Genomic DNA, 17,509 nt, shown 5'->3' on the forward strand with positions numbered 1-17,509 from the left:
ATGTAGAGAATACTCAAAAAATAATAGACTGAGTGGATGGAGTGATGGGTGGGTGGATGGGTGGATGGGTGGATGGGTGGGTGTATGGATGGGTGCCTGGAATACATGAAGAAAATAATGGAAGGAAGTAAACTAAGCCAGTAATGTGAATATAATGTTGTAAATACTCCCCTATTGATGGAAACAGTGGGAATGAAAAGAAATGTTACAAGGGAGGTAGAACATAGTTAAAAATAGAACTTATTAAAGTTAATGCCAGGATTTAGAGCTTTGTTGATTCAGAAACTGATAGTTCCTCTTACAGAAATAGGGAAGTCACGAGGGACCTGACTTGTATGTTTAAGGAGGTAAGAGATGAAGCACAGGAAATATCATGGTCACCAAAACGGTATTTAAACCTTTACTCTGTGGATCATCAAAATATTTCCATTAGGACGATATGAGCAGTGGTGGCCATGAGATCTTTGGAAGTTTGTTCATAGGAGAAATAGCACCACACTGGAGTGAGGAAATTTCTCCTGAAGCTTTAAGGAGACATTTCAGATACAAAATGAGAAGTGTGTACAATTGTATAATTTGCTCTTTGCTCTCACCAAGAAGTTATACGATCTAAAACTAAAACCAGATTCTCAGCAGTTTTTCTTACTAATGGGTTAAAAACAAAAACATGGCAGGCTGTTATATGTAATTTGGGGTTCGGCTTCAACAATTTTAAGTGTTAAACCAGGAAGACCATCTACCATATATATCGTATAATCACTTTTTGAGCTAATGGCAAAATCCTCTTGTCTATTTTTTGTCTTGTAACTGAAGGAAAATTGTATGATGAAAAGTCATCATTTGGCCTCCTTCAAAACTAAAATTGACTACATACCAATTCTAATCAAATTAAATTATAGTGAAGTGAAATCATTTTTAGTTGTTTAACATAAGGAAATCATATTTTCAGCATCAAGTGAAGATTCATAATGCCACTATATTGATTTTATCTTAATTATAGACATATTTTAAAACTTCAATTTTTTTAAAACTTCAATTAAAAGGAATGGGGGAAATACGAAATATGGGCAGAGTGAATAAAACTATTTAGGTGGCTTTGGAATATTTTAAATTGCTAGAGTACTAAGCTCAAATAATATTTAGTTCCAGCTAGAGTTAAGTACCATTAGGTAATTAGGCATCCACAAGGATGGAAAAGCCTGGGCCCATTTCATGTAATCAGCTAAATCACTTCTAATTTGATTTCTCGTTCTTTATTTTCCTTCCTTTAATTAATTCGTATTGATAAATAAGAAATAGCAGGGGAGAAAAAAAACCAGATTGTTAAAAGGTAGAAGTGCCTGCTTCTTGCCTGCTCACACAAATTGATCAATGAAGGGAAGATGATTTCTTTTAAAAATGAGCTTTGTAATATTTAGTTTGGGATTTCATCTCAAGTTCAATGAGATCTTTCCCCAAGACCAGAATGCACCTTTTCTTCTTTTAATCCTCTCCAGCATCGTTAGTTTGCTTTGCTCCTAATAGATGTGGAGAGACAAGCCCTCTTGCACGAAATTCCTTAATTTGGAATGTACAACCTATGTCGGTCTAACAGAATTAGTTAAGACTGTTTACTAGATTTTCTGGATTTTTGTAGAGAAAAGGGATAATAAACAAGGAGTTCATTTTTAAGGATTAGGTTAAATAATTAATGAAGATGGGTAATTATCATTATTGCCCACTAGGGCAAGAATATGAGATTAGACTTGTTTGGGGAGTGTGCGTGTGTAAATTTATCTACCTAAAAGTATGTATCCACAGGATACATAAATGTATACACAACGTATAATGCATACAAATATGGATTCCAAATTGAAAATAAATGGAAAAAAATGATTAGGCTTTCTTAGCATAGGTCAGCTATGATTCATTTTTCTCTCCAAGGGCTATGCTTATGTACTTCCTGTATTTTAAAACTGACGAGTGACTGCTCCATGGACCCCTCAGAGAGCATGTATCCTGTTAATAGCATTCCTAGGAGCTTAGAGACCCAAACTGGCAGAAGTATAGAGAATGATGGACTACATGTAATTTCAAATAACATAGATTTCTGTCTTAGTTGCCTGCCCAAATCTAGATTTCTGACATTACTATACTTTCTGTCCTATTTTTAAAGGAAAAGAGATAAATACCAAACCAAGTTCCTAGCAATATTTTAATGGAAAATGGGAATTTAAATATTAAGAAGAAAAGAAAACTTTTATAAAGCTTTCTTTTATTCTATGAAGGTTTTCTGTTTGTAGGTATAACAGAGCTTATATTAAGTTAGAATTTTATACTAAATCTAAACTGATATAAAATTTAATTTTTCATTATGATAGATGCAAATTCATTTTTTCTCTCTCTGTCTCTCTCTTGGTATGTCTGCCTGTCTCTCTACTCTCTCTGTGTCTTTCCCTCCTCTTTCTTTTTTTTTTCTTTTTTGAGAAAGGAGAGAGTGCGAGCAAGGAAGGGGCAGAGAGGGAGAATCCCAAGCAGGCTCCATGCTGTCAGCTCAAAGCCTGACACGGGGCTTGAGCTCACAAACCGTGAAATCATATGAGCTGAAATCAAGAGTCCGACGCTTAACCAACTTAGCCCCCCAGGCACCTCTTTCTTTTTATGGAAGTTCATTAAAGAAAATATTCTATTCTTGCTGGAGAGTCATTCAGTGACTGTCATCCCTATATAGAAGGAGCATATTTGCCCTAGAGATTCAAGATTCAAACAGCTCTACAGACAGCTTATTTATATTCAATTTTTATAACCTACCATAATGCATTTTTCATAATTTTGGGGAATTTTAAATTCATTCAAAACATATCAAATATATTAATAATGTCAACTTTCTCAGGTGTATGTTACCTTAAAAAAAAAAGTTTTCCTGAAGAATATCCTACAAAGAAAAAATATTGGGGCACCTGAGTGGCTCAGTTGCTTAAGCGTCCGACTTCGGCTCAGGTCGTGATCTCGTGGTTCAAGAGTTTGAGCTCTGCTTTGGGCTCTGTACTGACAGCACACAACCTGCTTTGGATCCTCTGTCCCCCTCTCTCTATCCTGCTCTCTCTCTCTCTCTCTCTCTCTCTCTCTCAAAAAAAAATAAATAAACATTAACATTTCTTTTAAAATTAAAAAAACAAATTTTAAATTTTAAAAGGAAAAAATATTAATATTTCACTTGTAATTGATAAAAAAATATTAGTGATTAAGCAGACCTTTATTTTAAAGTTGCATTATTTTTTCTTTCCTCTGTAAGATAACAACTATCGTAGGAAAGTTTTAAGACTTTGAAGGAAGGTATTAGAAGGTTTAGTTCAAGCTTTAATAGGGCAAATGCCATCTGTTTCTACAATTTGTAAGATTTTATTATTAACAGCTCCGGAAGAAGGAAGCTGTCTATTTCGGTGAGGAGGACAGATTTCTGTCCATCTGTGCCCGTTTTGCAGCATGTCACTTGTGCTTTAGATCTGCGTAGCTCTGAGCCCATGTTGATGCCATGGCAAGGTCAGGATGTGGAGAAGCCTGTCAGCACACTCTGTCTCTAATGTGATGACAGCCCCACAAACTGCCGCTTTGGGCCCCACCCTGAGGCCCCGTTCTGTTGGGCCCTGGAGCAGGGCCTTCTACTCTATCATTTCAAATAAAATGTTAACTTTAAACATTTAAAAATATCAGACAAAGAACTTAATCTATTATGTGTCTCTTGCTAATGTCAGGTTTCTTATTAAGGTGACTCATTTCTCAACATTAAAAAAAAAATGCATAGCATTCTACGGTGATTCTTCTTACTTTTTTCCAGTTCCTTAGTAACCATGTTGGGTTTGGGGGAAGGGAGAATCCACATGAAATTCTATATTATGGCAAAATAGCTGGGTGGGAGGGAAAGAAAGAATGCTGTGGGTTAAGACTGACTTTCAAACTTTTAAATGTTGCATGTTAATATTAAATACCTCATTTCCCCCCAGAAATCTTAGTATCCAGAATCTCTAAATGTGTGCTTTTTTTTTCTTCTTTTTCCAAAAAGTGCCTATCAGATTGTTGTGGAGGAGTTGCACCCACACCGAACCAAGAGAGAAGCTGGAGCCATGGAATGCTACCAGGTTCCCGTTACATACCAAAATGCCCTGAGTGGGGGTTCTCCATACTACTTCGCTGCGGAACTACCCCCAGGGAATCTTCCTGAACCTGCCCCATTCACAGTGGGCGACAACAGGACCTATCAGGGCTTTTGGAACCCTCCTTTGGCTCCACGCAAAGGATACAACATCTACTTCCAGGCAATGAGCAGTGTGGAGAAGGTGAGCCTCCCCCCAAATTTGCTTTTTCACTGCCCTGAGGAAGAGCTGCAGTTGAATTTTATAAATACTCAGTAGCATGTGTCAGGAAGAAAATAAAAAAAAAGTGGGGGGAAACAGTGTGTAGGGGGGGTGTTGTTTCTGTTCCCAACAGGGCGCACAGTTCCGGGCCTACTGTAGGGTTGAGGCTCCATGCCAGTTCCATCGCTCTGGATTCCTGTTTCCTAGTAACTGCTTCTCCGTGAGCCTTCTTCAGGAAAGCCCACAAGAACAATTGTGAGGAAAATGATTTGAGAAGTTGGGTGTGCTGCCGCTGGGACTGAAGGCCCAGTAAATACCGGGCATTGTTGTCTTCTTTGCTCAGTAGTGGCGCACTTCAGAAGATTAAATTTACTGCAGGATAAATAGAATGCGTGCTCCACAGCAGGCTAATAAACCCTTATAAACTTTTCAGAGGGTACAAGCCAAATAGTAAATAACAAGTAACAATCCTCTGATTACAAAGTAATAGGGTGCCTGTGGCATATCTGACACAACCTAAACAGGAGGCTGCCTGGAGATGGAGGGATGCTGTGCCATTAGCGAAGTCTGTTCTCCGTTTCCCCTGTTGCCCCTCCTTTTCCCATTTTGGACACAGTTGTTTTTGAACACTGCCGCTGATCCCAAATGAATATTGAAGAGGAAAACACAACAGGAAGATAGAAACTACCAGTGGTTCCATATGTGGGGAAATAACCTGGCCTTTCGCGCCTCATGCTGTTCTCTTTGAAAGATTTTCTTTCCTAAAACTTTTTTTTTTTTTTTTTTAGAAAGGGATAGGGGAAAAAAATGCCAAGAATAGAAAACTCCTACAATTTAAAATCCAATAGAAAACTGACATATTTTGTGTACTTGTAGCTGTATAGGAAATTTCTGGCTTTGGGTAATTGAGTCCCTGAGGTGGGTACCTGGAAGATGATGTGACATCCGTGATATCCAATTGCAACAGGCATATTATACTTTGGAATAGTTAAATTGAAAGACAAAATGTATTTGCTTTTCTGCGGGGGCCACGAGAACCTGGGGTACTGACTGGCTGCTTTTGAATGAGAGCTCTATCTTTCAGCTTACCTATATTCTTTTGCCAGTATATGGCAAAGAAAAATGCCACAGCATCTTCTAGGATGTTCTCCAAAGCCACAGGCTGCCCCTGGTTGAAAATGTTATTCTCATCTTCTATCTAGTTTATTTCTACATAAGTGGGAGTCTTTCGAGACAGGCTGACTGCCCACCTCCCGCATGCACATGATTGCACATCACTGGTACAATTGGACTACCCCAAAACGAGAAGACTATGGAAGCTAGTATTCCATTCTGGGTATAAAGTAGCATAGTGGTAGAAAACACGGTTCTGCATTTGGGTATTCATCTTTAAAGATGTGAGAGATTCTAAATTAACTTTCATTACTTGGACTGTGGTATAAGAGGAGTGTTAATGAATGTCTGTTACTTATAAAGGATTTTCCCTGGCACTCTTTAAAAGCCTCGATATGAATGTTCTCTCCGCATTCTTAATATATCTACATGCGGTTTAATCAAATTACAGAAGAGCAACAATATATCTCATGGTTACCTTGGCAAATAGTTCCAAAATCAATGGGGTTCCTACCAGCAGAGGCTGGAAATCCTGATAGAATTAACAGCGATTGCTTTTAGGAAATCAGAATCCCTTTGGGCCTTTGTGGGAATGCGAAACAATCTCTCTTGGAACGTACTGTAAAGGCCTCACGTCACAATTAAGTAATAGAAGTGCAAAGTTGTATGTTTTACTACTAATTCCTCCTCAGTGCTTTGTTCTGTGTAATTGAAAAGTAGTAAATGCTTAAGAGGAAGTGGAAAACTCTTGGTTTATCAATATATAGAACTACTCAAGATGGAGTTATAAATACATCCTCAAACAAATAGCCTTTGTTTTGTTCACTGGCTTTACCATCTTTTCCAACCTCTTGTATATTCAAAGATTTGAACTGAATCAACGAAGTCCTAAAGGTGTGTGGTGTGGGCCTAGAGACGTATTCCACTGCTTAGTGCCACCACACAACATCAAAAAGAAAAGAAAAAGAATCTGAAATCATTTTTGTCCCTTCCCATGTCAACTTCTCCTTCCTCAACTCCATCTGTCTAGCAAGAATAGGAAAATAGTCCCAATGAGAAATAGCTAACTCCTGGGGCGCCTGGGTGGCTCAGTCGGTTAAGAGTCCGACTTCAACTCAGGTCACGATCTCGCGGTCCGTGAGTTGGAGCCCCGCGTCGGGCTCTGGGCTCAGGGCTCAGAGCCTGGAGCCTGCTTCCGATTCTGTGTCTCCCTCTCTCTCTGCCCCTCCCCCGTTCATGCTCTGTCTCTCTCTGTCTCAAAAACAAATAAATGTTAAAAAAAAAAAAAAAAAGAAAGAAAGAAATAGCTAACTCCTAACACCTAAATTCAAAAGGGAAGAAAAAAAAGAACAGGTAAATCCTCCCTTCGTTGGGATACAACCTTTGGATGATCTTTCTAAGTGCTGTCATTTAACTCATTAGTCATGCTAGGATCCAAATGAGAGGATGTGATGTTCAGCTTTGGTCTGAGTCTACAGCTGTGTGGCAAGAATGAAGTTTGTGTTTGGGTCTGATTTGTATTAGCTCTGCAAACACATTTTTCTTTCTAATCATTCAAAAAGTACAGTAAGTACAAATAGAATGCTTTAACTACTTGTCCCAGACAAGATAGCCTGTTTCATTACAGAGGAAAACAGAGCCCTGAATTTTTAGAAAATGATGAAAAATTTGTAAATGTTCTTACTTCAGGGTTTAAAAAAATATATCCGAAAATCCATTTTAAAAATAAAAGTTTCCTTAATATTGCGATTCTGTTCTTCACAAACCTAATTTATAGCTCCAGATTATGTAATAGGAAATATTGTCTGTACACTGACTATGGTCTTTCATGTTTTGCTCCATCAGGAAACTAAAACCCAGTGTGTACGAATCGCTACAAAAGGTAAGAGGTTTGCCTTTTTTTTTCCTTGAGATTCCATTTGCCCCGCTTTCTAAAATGAAAGAGCTCTGTTCCCTGCTTCAGGGCTAATTAAATGTGGCACTTCTATTACAGAGTATTTGTAGTAGGGCCGGGTTAAACTGCCAGCCAAGTTCTCTGACTCACTTGGGTGTCTTTAACACCTGATAGGGTTCTACTTCCCAACCTCTAGCACTTGACTGGAGGAGTCGTGTTAGGAGGATAGGAAGGATTTAGAAAACCTTAGAAGGGCTTATTTCTGCCAGTTAGCGTCTGAAAGGTCTTATGCTACTGATCAACCAGTGTATTAGGAAAAGCTCAGCGATATCAGCTCAAAATAGCAAATTGCTTGTTTAAAAGCCTCTGTCACTTTCTGTGGTAGACCAGACATAAGAAGGAACTGAGCTAGTCATACAGATGTAGAGACCGGTCCTTATCTTCATTAGTCATGTAATTTGATTGAAGATATTTTACCTTTTTTTTTTTAACTTAAAAAAATTGTTTTAATCCAACTGATGCAAAGAAATGAGATCTGTGATGGCTAATGGCCAGGGTAATTCCTGCTAATGCTAATGTTGCATATTATAGCTTAGTTGCCTAGTTCCTTTAGGAGAAAACATTTTCATCTTTGAGTATTTGGCGTTCAGGTGTGAAAAAGTCTCCTGCATTCACTATGTTTATAATCCTTCGTTTAAGAGTTAATTGATTGTGCCAACGAGAGAGAGAGAGAGAGAGCGCACTATTTAGTGTATTCTAGCAAAAGAAACAGGAAAAAGCTGTCCCCCATGCAGACGTGGGACTCCGCAGAGGGTTGATGCTCCGGATAGTTTCTGCCAAGATGAGTATTAAACTGACATTCATGAGCAATAGTTGATTCATTTGGGGTTGAAATGAATGGCCATATTCTGTTTGTGCTGGCATCTTTTCCTTTCATCATTTTTCTCCATTTAATCATCAATCTGCTCAATTAAGCATTCGTGTTTTACTCATGATTTGTAAAAGCAATAAAGAAAGCCTTTTCCCCTGACTCATGAGAAGTAATAAAAAAGCTTCAGAGAAGAGAAAAAAATATATACCTTTTTCCAGTTCAAATACTAACATTCCTCATAATATTTTTAAAAATTAGGAAATCCTTAATGAAGGAGAAGAGAAAATACATACAGCTACATATAATAGAGAGGCATTTATTTTATTTTAAAAGCTTAGCTTATAGATCAAGAATTAGAGTTGAAACTTTTAAAAGATAATGGCAGGAGGCATTTGGACCTATATCGCCTATGCTTTTCCAGATTTAAAATAAAGCCAGAAATAAAAAATGGTCTGGCATCAGCCTCCAAGAAGGTCTTTCAATGTGGTCATTCTATGCTTCTATAACTGAGAAAAGGAAGCTATAAATGATTCTAAAATTTTAAATTTTCTTATTTGGTTACTGGATTATTTGCATTTATTTAAGTGGTATTTAAATGCCATTTTGTCCCTCTCTCAATACATATAAAATTATAATAACAAATACCGTACGATATTTAGACTGTAAGAGAGGTGAGATTATGGAAATTGTACTTAATCATGTGGCATAGAATATTTGCCAGATACTAAGAGATAGTAAGAAAGAGTCCATTTCTGGTAGTTTCTGCTTTGTCTATAATCTATCCCTGCCATACTTCTGAACCTCAAGGTGACAGTGTGGCTTAATGAGTAAGTGAAAAAAGACTCTGGCCTTGGACCATCTGGGTTCAAATCCTGACTTCTGCCCCTTACTATTCCTTAGTGTTGGGCATATTACTTACCCCTCATCACCAAAATGAGAATATTACAGTACCTTCCTCTAACTATTACTGTAAGGATTAAAATAGCTTATATATATGAAATGCTTGACTAGTGCCTTGAATAATGGTGACTATTACATAAGAGTCAACTGCTATTTAAAAAATTTTTTATGTTTGCTTGGATTCTGTCTCCTTCTCTCTGTCCCTCCTGCACTCACTCTCTTTCTCTCAAAAATAAATAAAACTTAAAAACATTTTAAAAAAGGGTGGGGGCACCTGGGTGGCTCAGTAGATTAAGAGTCCGACTCTTAGTTTCAGCTCAGGTCATGATCTCACAGTGTGTGAGTTTGAGCCCCTCATCGGGCACTATGCTGACAGTGCAGAGCCTGCTTGGGATTCTCTCTCTCTCCCTCTCTCTCTCTGCCCCTCCCCCACTCACTCTCTCTGTCTCTCTCTCAAAAATAAATAAAACTCTAAAATTTTTTTTTAATTTTATATTTATTTATTTTTGAAAGAGAGACAGAACATGAGGGGGAGAGGGGCAGAGAGAAAAGGAGACACAGAATTAGAAGCAGGCTTCAGGCTCTGAGCTGTCAGCACAGAGCCCAGTGCGGGGCTTGAACTCAGGAGCTGAACCACGACATCATGACATGAGCTGAAGTCGGACACTTAACCAACAGAGCCACCAGTCGCCCCAGTAAATTGCTATTTTATCACCATCATAATTATTATGATATTTTGTACCTTACTTCATTCAGAAAGACATAAATTGTCCACCCTTGTCTGTGGGGGGTACATTCCAAGACCCCCAGTGGATGCTTGAATCCATGGATAGTACCAAACCCTATATATACACTGTGATTTTTCCTATTAATGCGTATTTATGATAAAGTTTAATTATAAATTAGGCACAGTAAGATTACCAGCAACAACATAAAGTAGAATAATTAAACAACAAAATAGAGCAATTATAATATGCTATAATATGTTATGTGAATGTGACCCCTCTCTCTCTTTCTCAAAATAATTATACTGTACTCACCCTTCTTAATCTTGGGATGATGTGGAATGATAAAGCCTACACGAGAAGATGAAGTGAGGTGAATGATATTAGGCTACTACTGACCTTCTGACTTATTGTCAGAAGGTGAGTCGTGTTTCTTGACCACGGTTGACCACAGGAAATCAAAACCGTGGATAAGGGGGAACTATTGTAATTTGTGTTACATAGTTATGAAAGAAGTATGTGTAAAAACAAAACAGAATTTTCATTATAGAGATGACTTGGCAAAAAGTAGTTTTTTTTTTTTTAAATTTAATGTTTCTCTCCAGATCTAATATAATTCCCTCTCTGAACATTTATTTTTCCTCTAATGAAAAACCACACTTTTTAGGTTTGAAATCAACCTATTGTCTGACTGCATTATATGAACTAACACCTTACAAGTATGTTTAGCTTTGGAATGAATTTTTTGATATGAAAATAAACAAGTTTCTGTCAGAACATGTTGAAGACAGACTTACTAGTCAAAATGGTAACACCATACTGACTGAAAAGAGGAATGAAGGAACCTTCTCGGCAAGGAATTGTGTGATATTTCATAGTTAATGCACAGATGAAAACCAATTAAACTATATGCTTAAAACATGTGTAGGGGCACCTGGCTGGTTCAGTCGGTAGAGCATACAACCCTTGATCTCAGGGTTGTGAGTTCAAGCCCCAGATTGGGGGTGGAGCCTACTTTAAACAATAAAGTGTGTACTGTGCTTAGGGCACCAAAAATTCTTGTGGGAATATGAGAGAATTTAAAAGCCACGAATAATTAGCATACGTACTAAGATACAATAGCATGAAGATTTTGAAAATTTTTTGACATGTGAGAATTGTTGTAAAAAATTTCCAGTGTAACAGATTGTCTCCTGCCTTCTTGGAACTCATACCTCATGGCAGCCCACACAGAAAGAGGATACAGACATTGGCCTGATTATTTATAAAAACCGTACAAAGTAAATAATCAAGGTTATAATGTCTAAACTGAATAGTGATGTGAATACATGTTATGAGACAAGAGAAGAGGTGTTCCAGAAGATCAGCGTGCTGCCCTCTGACTCGTGTGTAGATAGGAAGTCACCGAGAAGTTAGGCAGCTGGCGTGGAGTGGAGGAGCAGATTTAAATTACACTGGAAAACATGGAAGTTATTCCATCTATAAAATAGCAGATCCCAAACTAGAATTGTTATAAACATATGAAAAGGAGTTGAACCAGCCGTATCTGTGTAAAGCGAAAGGAGGGGCACCTGGGTGGCTCAGTCCGTTAAGGGTCAGACATTGGCTCAGGTCATGAGTTCGTGAGTTTGAGCCCCGCTGTCTCTACTGGCAGCGCAGGGCCCTCTTTGTATCCTCTGTCCCCCCTTCTCTTTCTGCCCCTCCTCTGCTCATTCTGTCCCCTCTCCCCCTCTCATAAATGAATAAGCATTAAAAGAAAAAGAAAAGCAAAGGAGAGTCAGTTTCAGGAAGGGTTTTTGTGGCACATCAAGGAAAAGGGGGCAACCCTGGAATATCCCTTGCATGTGAGGCGGGAGCGCTGTGCAGCCTGCATGAGCAGTGCTTAGACACAAGTCTCTCTAACCTCCATTGAAAGGAAAATGTTTTAGGTTGTTTACGCTTGGTTTGCTCTCTGTCTTCTTACATATAACTTACTACAGTGCTCTCAACCCATAGACACGCACATATACACATGTGCACACAATTATTTGTAAATTAGTAGCTAAGACCTTGTGCTTTGTTGCCATAAATAATTTTTATAACTTTTTTAAGGAAATTACCTTAATGAGATTTAAACGCGCCAATTTATATAAATATATAAACTGTAACAAAATTTACTCAAAGAACTTTCAAGAAGTACTTCTCTGGAAATAGGCTTTATCCATATTAAACTAACAGGCAATGCATTTCAATTGAATTTTTATTTTCTCTTGTTCAATAATATCTGGTATATTATGTCATTTGTAATTTTCTCAATATATAAATAATCATTTGTGGAATCATGTATTTATTCATTTACATAAAATTATTCTTAATGTAAAGCATTTGTTGATAAGAAACCCAAATATTGAATATTTCCCTAGAATAAGACTAATAAATTGAACTGTTTATATAAGGACCTTACATTTTCAAACTGTTTTGGTTGTGTCCAATTTCTCCCTCTTCCGAATTTCTGGATTTTTGAAAGAAACTGGTTATTTAAAATTTAATTTGGGGGTGCCTCAGTGGCTCAGTTGGTTAAGCATCTGAATCTTGATTTCAGCTCAGGTTGTGATCTCACAGTTCATTAGTTCTAGCCCCCAGTCAGGCTTTGCACTGACTATGGAGCCTGCTTGGGATTCTCTATCTCCCTCTTCTCTCTCTGCCCCCCCACCACTCACTCTCTCTAAATAAACAAATAAATAAACAAACTTTAAAATTCAATATCAATGGCAGTTTCTGTGTTGTTCAAATCTATTTATTTTCCCCAAAAAGTGACATTTCCAATGATAAATGCTATCAAATTTGGTAGAACAGAAAAATGTGTTATATATGTAAATTTATTTGAACATAGCATATAAGGTAAAAAGGAGGGTTTCCTTAAAGTTAATAAAATAAGGCTATATTTTATATTATGAGAAACACTCAAATTCCCAAGCCATGAATGGATTTTATTCCAAATCTGCGTTTGTAAAGTTTGCTTTGGCAGACTGTTGTTTGTCTGCCCATTAGCCATTCTTTGACTTCTTCCAATTTCATTTGGAAATCAATATTCTAATCATTCATTTAGCAAATATTTATTTAATGCCTATAATTTGCCACACAGTGTCTGGGCCCTCGGGATAGAGCAGTGAAATAAATAGAACAAAGACCTTACTTCCGTGGAAATTAAGTCCAGTAGAGGAAACAGACCAGACACGAATAAATATGTGATATTTCAGATGGTGATACCTTCTTTGGAGAGAGATGAAGCATTGGCGGGGGGGGGGGGGGGGGGGGGGGAGAGCAGAGAATGCTGGGGCACGTGTCTAAGCCTTACTATTTCACATACGGTTATCAGAGGAAAGCTCCCTGCTAAGGTAAAGGACACGAGGGAGAACATGCAAGAGAGGGAAACGTGCAAAGACCGTGAGGAGAATATGTCCTTAGCCACTCAAGAAAGGGGAGCTCAGACAGAGGGAATGAATCAGATTGGTCTAAATCAGCATTCCTTCAGCTTCAGCTTTAGCCAGAATCATCTGGAGGACGTATTGAGGAGATTGCTGAGCCTGAACTCCAGAGTTTCTACATCAGCGGGCCTGGCTAGGGGCCTCAGAATGTGCATTTCTTTTTTTTTTTTTTTTTAATTTTTTTTCAACGTTTTTTATTTATTTTTGGTACAGAGAGAGACAGAGCATGAACGGGGGAGGGGCAGAGAGAGAGGGAGACACAGAATCGGAAACAGGCTCCAGGCTCCGAGCCATCACCCCAGAGCCTGACGCGGGGCTCGAACTCACGGACCGCGAGATCGTGACCTGGCTGAAGTCGGACGCTTAACCGACTGCGCCACCCAGGAGCCCCAGAATGTGCATTTCTAACAAGCTTACTGCTGATGCTGTTGCTCCAGGGACCACACTTTGAGAACCACTGATCTAAACAAATCCCGTGTACCTGGGCAGTGATTGCTGTAGGGCTGTGTATGTAACCCGGTTTGGGCCAGGGAGATCTAAGGATAGGTCTTCTGTCAGGTATTCTAAGAAATTGGTTCCTTCCTGATTTATAAAAAGAGATGGCGAGAACGATCTTCAACCCATCTTTCTTATCTTGGGGCATTGTTTTGTGAAGTTGTGATATTTAGAAAATTGAGAGCCAAATTGGTTAAAAAGAAGGGAAGGAAAAAAAAAAAAAAAGCCAACTCTAACTCCAAACAACTCTGAGCTTTCGAATTACCCATTGCTAGAACTCCTTAACTCCAGATAATTATGTTTGAAAAAAATAAGTCCTTATGAAAACCACTACTAGTGAGTATCTGTTCCCTGCAGCAGATAGTGTCTGGGCTGATGTTAGTTTTTTTTTTTTAATGTTTATTTTTGAGAGAGAGAAAGAGAGCACAATTTGGGTAGGGAGCAGAGAGAGAGAGGGAGACACAGAATCTGAAGCAGGCTCCAGACTCCAAGCTGTCAGCACAGAGCTCTGAGCTGACAGGACAGAGCTGTCAGACACGGAGCTGGAACTCACAAACCTGTGAGATCACGAACTGAGCTGATATTTGACTTTTATTTTTCCGTTGGGAATAATGTCTTTAAAAATAGTGGTTTGGATCCAATGTGTTATGTAAAGGACCAATTATTTCATTAGAATGATTGCAACCAAGCACTTAAAATCCATAGGACCTAATCATTACCAATGGGGTTTTAAAAAATAGACAATTCCTTTTAGGTGTCAGTCTAGAATACGAGGAGCACATCCTTACTGGCTGTCCGAGAGAGCTAGAAAGGAGGAACCCAGACAGTTTCCCAGAAGCTACGGAGAAGAGGGAATTCCAAAAGCTAAGGCATGCATATTTGCATTCATCCACTTACTTAATATCAGTTTGTTCATTCTTTTGATAAAACTAAAGTTGACTAAAGATGCCTGTAAGGTGGGTTTAATTCTTCATTTTATTTATCCATGTCCAGGGAATGGTTTAAATCAGAGGATTATTAACTCAGAATATTACCTATGTTAAACAATGATGATACACATCCTTCTCTGACCTCTCAGAAATATCTTGACTTCATTGCTAGCAGGCATTTTAAACATGCATTCCATTATTAAGAAAATTTCAGGGATGCCTGGGTGGCTTAGTTGGTTAAGCGTCTGCCTCTGGCTCAGTTTATGATCTCTCGGTTTGTGAGTTCAAGCCCCGCATCGGGTCCTCTACTGTCAGAGCAGAGACCCCCTTCAGATCCTCTGTCTTCCTCTCTCTCTGCCCCTCCCTGGCTTGTGCTCTCTCTTTCTCTCAAAAATAAATTTTAAAAAGAAAGTATGATATCTTGCTTTAAAAAAAAAAAAAGAAAAGAAAAGAAAAAAATTCAGTTGTCACAAAACAGTAGGTGTGCCTGGAAGATTTTATTCAAAGTATATGAAAGAACATACGAACACTGGTAACATTTTTATTTACTTTGTTCTTCCTTCTTTTGGTGTCTATTCTCTAATTACTGGATAAACAGTAGGCTTTTTTAAAGCATTTTCGTAACCTTAATTTTGCCTCATGCTGCTTTTGTCAAATCTTCCTTTGTGCCCTTTTCTCTGAGTGTACAGATGGATAAAAGTGCCTTTTGAAGTGATCAGACATTCAAAATAACAAACATGAGAAGAAAAAGAACACTTAGTCTGCCTAGAAGTTGCACTAAAACCATAGAAGCTCTAGTTGGTTGAGCCACATGTATAGAAGCTATTTGACTGATTTTATTCCTACCTATTTACCACAGATGAATTTGAACTTGAGTACAGCACACTCCCCACTCTTAAAGCGCATTCCTGTGCTTAACCTCTTATAGAGCTCACAACTGAGGTGGATTGAAAGCAGGGGTGAGGTCTAAAGAAAAAAATATATTTAATTGGGCTTCAGGGTCTAAAATTCCTAACTTTAATTTCTTAAGTTGTGCTGATATGCTTTATGTTTTACCAGCTACATACTAGAGGAAATGGTAAAGCATCAGGAAGAGATTTCAGATTCTTTTATGCCACTTTTTTAAGCTGATAGAAACTGAGGTCAACTCTGGTAGTTTAGTCTGGCCATTAAGAAACTCTGGGCAGGGATGTAGCTTTTCTTGGTCCCTAAGATTAAGCTTCCAAAAAGCTGCCAACGCTTCTGAAAAATCGTAATCTTTGAGAACAACTTTGTTGTTTTTTGTCTGAATGGCTAAGTGCCCTTGCTGGCTCTCAAACTCCTTTCTCCTGCACGGGAACAAGTGCACATCATTCTTCCCACCTATGAGATCTGTGTATTAGTTTTCAAAAATTAATCTGATTTGGGGTTTCATTTCTTTTTTTAACACAGAAGGGAGGACATTACAGAAAAATATATTAGCAATAGAGTAATAGACTACAGCCTAAGGGAAATGAAAGCATATCTTAAGTGAAAACAAGCTGGGAACAAGTACAGTTTTAATAAAGCTTAAATCAGTGGTTCATGGCTTGGAACTAACCTCCTTTAGGCACCAGTATTTCCCGGTGCTTTGTTGAAGGATTTATCATTGTAAATTCTTTTTTTTTTTTTTTTTAATATAGAGATAGTTACTAAAAAACTAATAGCTAATAGATTTTTCAACCTGTTTGGGAAACAAAGATATTCTTTTGTTTTTGAAAAACTACAGTTGAATAAAGATGTAATATTTCTATAATGGATTACAAATCTAATGAAATTGTCCCAAATTGTTTATTATTCAGAAATTTCTTAGAATGAAGAATCATCTGCATGGGCTGTCGGATTTACAAGGGTAGAGGTGATAGTCTGTTTATATTTGTTATATCTGTATCTGATATTTAATATAAATGCAGTCAATCCCTTTGGAACGGATGAACAAATGAATAAATGAATGAATGTTTTCCAGAATTGATCTACCTTTTAATGCCCTAAAGCTATATGAGTTTTCTTTTTGCTACTACATTTTTTTTTGCATAATTTAGAAATAACTGTAAGTGTTTGGGGCACTTGGGTGGCTCAGTCCATTAAGCATCTGACTCTTGACTTCGGCTCAGGTCATGATTTCACAGTTCATGAGATCAAGTCTCATTTCTGGCTCTGCACTGACAGTGCGAAGCCTGCTTGGGATTCTCCCTCTCCTTCTCTGTGCCCCTCTCCTGGTTATGCTCTCTCTCTTTCTCAGAGTAAATAAATAAACTTAAAAAAAAATTTTAACAAAGTAATATAAACTAGACTATACTCTTAAAATGAACAAAATATAGAAAGGAAAGTTTTGACTGAGTTACTATTTTCATTATTTCTTATATAAATTTTTACGTTTTTTCATAAGGAGAACAGGTGTAAAAGTAAATTTTTACCCTCCCCCTTACTGGGTAGAAAGTATTTTCATTACTGTAAATAGAGGAAGCACGTGATATAGAAGTCCCTGGCTTTGAAGGCTTATTCATGACACATATAAAGGCCTAAGAAAAGTTAAAGACTAGAAAAAATACAATATAAATTGTATATATGATATAAGTATGTGTATTATACAAGTGAGGAGTTTCCAAAAACAGCAAAGGTAACTGATAGGAAATTTCTGGCAAGTGGTAAATTCTAATCTCTGTCTTAAGAAGCCAATTGAACTTTATTTATTATATTCATTATTTTCTTGTTTTTTAGCAGTTATATATGACAAAGATATTCCTAGTTTATTTTGCAATC

The 17,509-nt window shown here is 37.7% G+C and overlaps 1 protein-coding gene across 12 annotated transcripts in view; it reads left to right on the forward strand.

The window, feature by feature from the left end:
• The window catches only part of PTPRK (protein tyrosine phosphatase receptor type K), a 557,535-nt gene that overhangs the window by 456,138 nt on the left and 83,888 nt on the right, over positions 1-17,509 (forward strand). For all 12 annotated transcript variants that reach the window (XM_053904511.1, XM_053904504.1, XM_053904506.1 and 9 more), the window contains exons 12-13: positions 4,043-4,316; positions 7,293-7,329. In XM_053904511.1, coding sequence (XP_053760486.1) covers positions 4,043-4,316; positions 7,293-7,329 — 311 coding nt within the window. The remainder of the gene's footprint in view (positions 1-4,042; positions 4,317-7,292; positions 7,330-17,509) is intronic.

This window comes from Panthera pardus, unplaced genomic scaffold (genome assembly GCF_024362965.1).
Source record: "Panthera pardus isolate Hobbes unplaced genomic scaffold, ASM2436296v1 HiC_scaffold_17, whole genome shotgun sequence".
Taxonomy (NCBI): domain Eukaryota; kingdom Metazoa; phylum Chordata; class Mammalia; order Carnivora; family Felidae; genus Panthera; species Panthera pardus.